This window comes from Ovis canadensis, chromosome X, assembly GCF_042477335.2.
Source record: "Ovis canadensis isolate MfBH-ARS-UI-01 breed Bighorn chromosome X, ARS-UI_OviCan_v2, whole genome shotgun sequence".
Lineage (NCBI taxonomy): Eukaryota > Metazoa > Chordata > Mammalia > Artiodactyla > Bovidae > Ovis > Ovis canadensis.
In genome coordinates, this window is record NC_091727.1 from 127,942,163 (window position 1) to 127,945,439 (window position 3,277).

The 3,277-nt window shown below is 54.6% G+C and overlaps 1 protein-coding gene across 1 annotated transcript; it reads left to right on the forward strand.

Annotated features, from left to right (window-relative positions):
* Positions 1-354: 354 nt before the first annotated feature.
* KCNE5 (potassium voltage-gated channel subfamily E regulatory subunit 5) lies at positions 355-2,034 on the forward strand. The gene has a single exon (XM_070290950.1). The coding sequence runs from the start codon at positions 730-732 to the stop codon at positions 1,165-1,167; it is 438 nt and encodes a 145-aa protein (XP_070147051.1). The 5' UTR covers positions 355-729; the 3' UTR covers positions 1,168-2,034.
* Positions 2,035-3,277: the final 1,243 nt, after the last annotated feature.

Consider the following 3,277-nt stretch of genomic DNA (forward strand, 5'->3'; position numbering starts at 1 on the left):
AGCAGGGGTACTTCCCAGGAGGCTAGTATATTATCTGAAGCCTGGGGCATCCTACTCCACTTCAGTCACCTAATTTGTCCTGAGCATCTTCTGAATAAGATGCTCACCTCCTCCGTCCAGGGGAAGCAATGATGGCTGGGAAGCTAGGCCAGGGTCCTTGGCTACATCAGTAATCACCAGCTCTGAGAGGCGGACCGGGGGTCTCTGCTGCCACGTTCTGTGAGAGCTGATGGAACCCCCGCACAGGGCCGGCCTTGCAGGGGGTGGGCAGATGCTGTAACTGGGCCAAAACTCAGGGCAGGTGGCCAGAACTTAGAAGGAATTCTCTTCTGCCGCAGCCTGGGGTCCAGGCTTGGCCCCAGTGAGCCGCCCGGCCAGCCTTGGCCACCCGGGGGCCCCGCGCATTCCACGCCCCCGCCCCCTCCGCCCCTCTCTTGGCCTCGTCCCCTCCCTCGTCCCCTTCTCCTCCCCCCACCAGCTGTCCCCTGTCCCCCGGGCGGCGAGACAGCCTAGGAAGAGGCGGCCTCGGGCCGAGGGGGCGTGGTGGGGAAGGGGAGGAGGTGCGGGGCTGAGGGAATAAGGAGGCCCAGGCGGCGGGGCCCCCAGCCACTCCGCCGCCCGCCCGGAGGAGCCGGGTACCGCCGCCGCTCGCCCGCCCGCATCCCCTCGGCCTGGCCCGGGGGCAAGGTCAACAGCGATCTGGAGCCGCCGTGTCACTCCCCGACAGCCATGAACTGCAGCGAGAGTCAGCGGCTGCGGACCCTGCTGAGCCGCCTGCTGCTGGAGCTGCATCACCGGGGCAACGCCAGTGGCTTGGGCGCCGGCCCCGGCCCGAGCATGGGCATGGGGGTCGTGCCCGACCCCTTCGTGGGCCGCGAGGTGACCAGCGCCAAGGGCGACGATGCCTATCTCTACATCCTGCTCATCATGGTCTTCTACGCCTGCCTGGCCGGCGGCCTCATCTTGGCCTACACCCGCTCCCGTAAGCTCGTCGAGGCCAAGGACGAGCAGTCCCAGGCCTGTGCTCAGCACGAGTGGCTCCCGGGAGGGGCCCCCGCCACCGCCGACGCCGAGACAGTGGCCGGCTCGCCCGCCGAGGGCCGCCGCCAGCTCGCCCCCTGCGGGCTGCCCGCTCCGGCCCTGGCCCGGGGCACCGAGGGGGTCTAGAACCGCCACCCAGCTCGCTGGCTCGCCCGGTCCCTCCTCAGCTCGCTCGTCTCGCAGTGTCCTCTCCTCCGCTTCCAGGACTTGCCTCACCTGAGGCTCAGAAGACGTTGAGGCCAGGAGACCTTGTCTGGAAGGCCGTGAAAGAAGCATTACCCTCCAGGCCGGCCTCTCGCTCCTCTCCCACCACCCCAGACCCCCACCCCCACCCCGCACATCCCATCACCCTAAACTGCCTCTGCTCGCGTGTCTTCAGACAGCCCCGACACCAAGCTCCAGCCCCCTGGGAACTGAATCCACACGTCCAACACTTGGCATTGAACTGAAGCAGTGAAGTCTACCTGAACTCTGGGCCGTCTAACTGGCAGCTGCTCCAGGGGCTCAGACTCTGCAGAGCCAATGCGCTTGCCACCACTGCCAGGCCGGCCACTGTGGCTCCAGCTTCCTGTTGCCTTAGGGACAGAGACAAAGAAAATGAAGAGACCTTAAGATGTCTTTTCCCTCCCTCCTCCTTCAGCAGGGAGCTAAGCAAGACACTAGGACCAGTCTGTGGTGTAGAACGGACTTGATGGGGACTGGTAGCAGAGGGGGCTTAGGGGTGGGGAAGACGTCCGAGTCCCAACTGTATGGTTTTCTTGCTTCCACTTGTCATCCCAAAGGTAACTTGTCTACTTTTGAGCAGCTTTGCCATCTTCTGCTGTGGATAAACATTGCTGGGTGTATTACTCCAGTACTTCCCCATGCCTCTCTTATCTTGATTCAGTTATTAGGGGAGCTATCTGCTTCCTCCATGGAACAGGAGGCTCAGTTGCCTCCTGTTCTGTAACCTGGGGAATGTCAGAGGCAGGTAATAAAGGTCGTTTAAAAATGGCTTAAGACTCTTTTCTCAAAGATCCCAGCATTGAGACTCAGCACTATATACAGAATGAATTATTTTTGCTTTTTGGAAATAATGTTTAGATTTGGGAGTTGGGTTGTTGTGATATCCAGTTCCAATGCCATAGATGTCACTGTGGGTGAAGAAAAAGCTTATATGTGGCTAAATGGGTTGTGTGGGTTTTTTTTAATGTTTCCAAGTTATAATGGCTTTATTCTCCTTTTCCCTTAATTCTGAAACACTTTCAAATATCACAGTGCTAAATAAGGATTTTTCACTTGCCTTTTGCAGTTTTTTGGCATAGACCTTTTTTTTTTTTTGCATAGACTTTAAATGAAAGCAACATCTCATACCCATCTCTATTAGCTATTATCAAAGTTAATTTTTAGAAGCCACATTTGTAACTCTCTCAAAGAAGTGGCTTATTTAAAAGAGAAAAAGCCACCAAAGAGTGTAAATCTTAAGTCAGAGAGGAGATGCTTAAACTATCTTAACCAATGATGGGTAAAGTTAGAGGTGTATGTTTATTGATTTATTCTCCTCTGAAGGTCATCAGAAACTTGCTTGCTTAGGGCTTAAATGCTTATACCTGATGATGACTGTTTGAGCCTCATCAAACAAACATGAAGTCACCTGAGCATTAAGTCAACTTGCTTCAAGACAGCTGGTTTCTCAGTAGTAGCAGGACAAAGATATTATGGATTACTTAAATGCACTGAAAATACACAAGCCTCATTCAAGGCATTGGTTTTGACCTTGTAGCCCATATGGTATTTTACTGGAGCTATTAATAAGTTAGATGAACTTACTTTCATTCCCAGGATACACTCCTTGAAGATACACTGGCCTTGCCCCACTGGCTCCTCTCCAGTCCTAGTTCCAGCCCTAGAAACTTGCAGGTGGGGGCCAGGGATTGGGCAGTGATCCAAGACAATGAGAGAAGAGATGATGCTGTGAGAGTCATCTCAGGGCCAAGGCAGGAGGGCCTGAATGGGATATGGAGGGAGGACACAGATATCCATCCATGCCAGGGGCATGGCAGGGGAGGGGGAGCAGTGGCAGCCCTCAGCCTTGTATTAGTTGGCCAGAAAGTTCCTTCAGATTTTTCTATAACATCTTATGGAAAAATCAGAATGAACTCTTTGGCCAACCCAGTATTTGGGGTACAAAAACGTCCCTCACTAATCTGGCATAACTGGGGACATGAGGTTGTTTGATAATGAAGGATCAACACTG

Coding starts and splice junctions, on each gene's coding strand:
- KCNE5 (XM_070290950.1), top strand. CDS start 730: ATGAACTGCAGCGAGAGTCAGCGGCTGCGGACCCTGCTGAGCCGCCTG.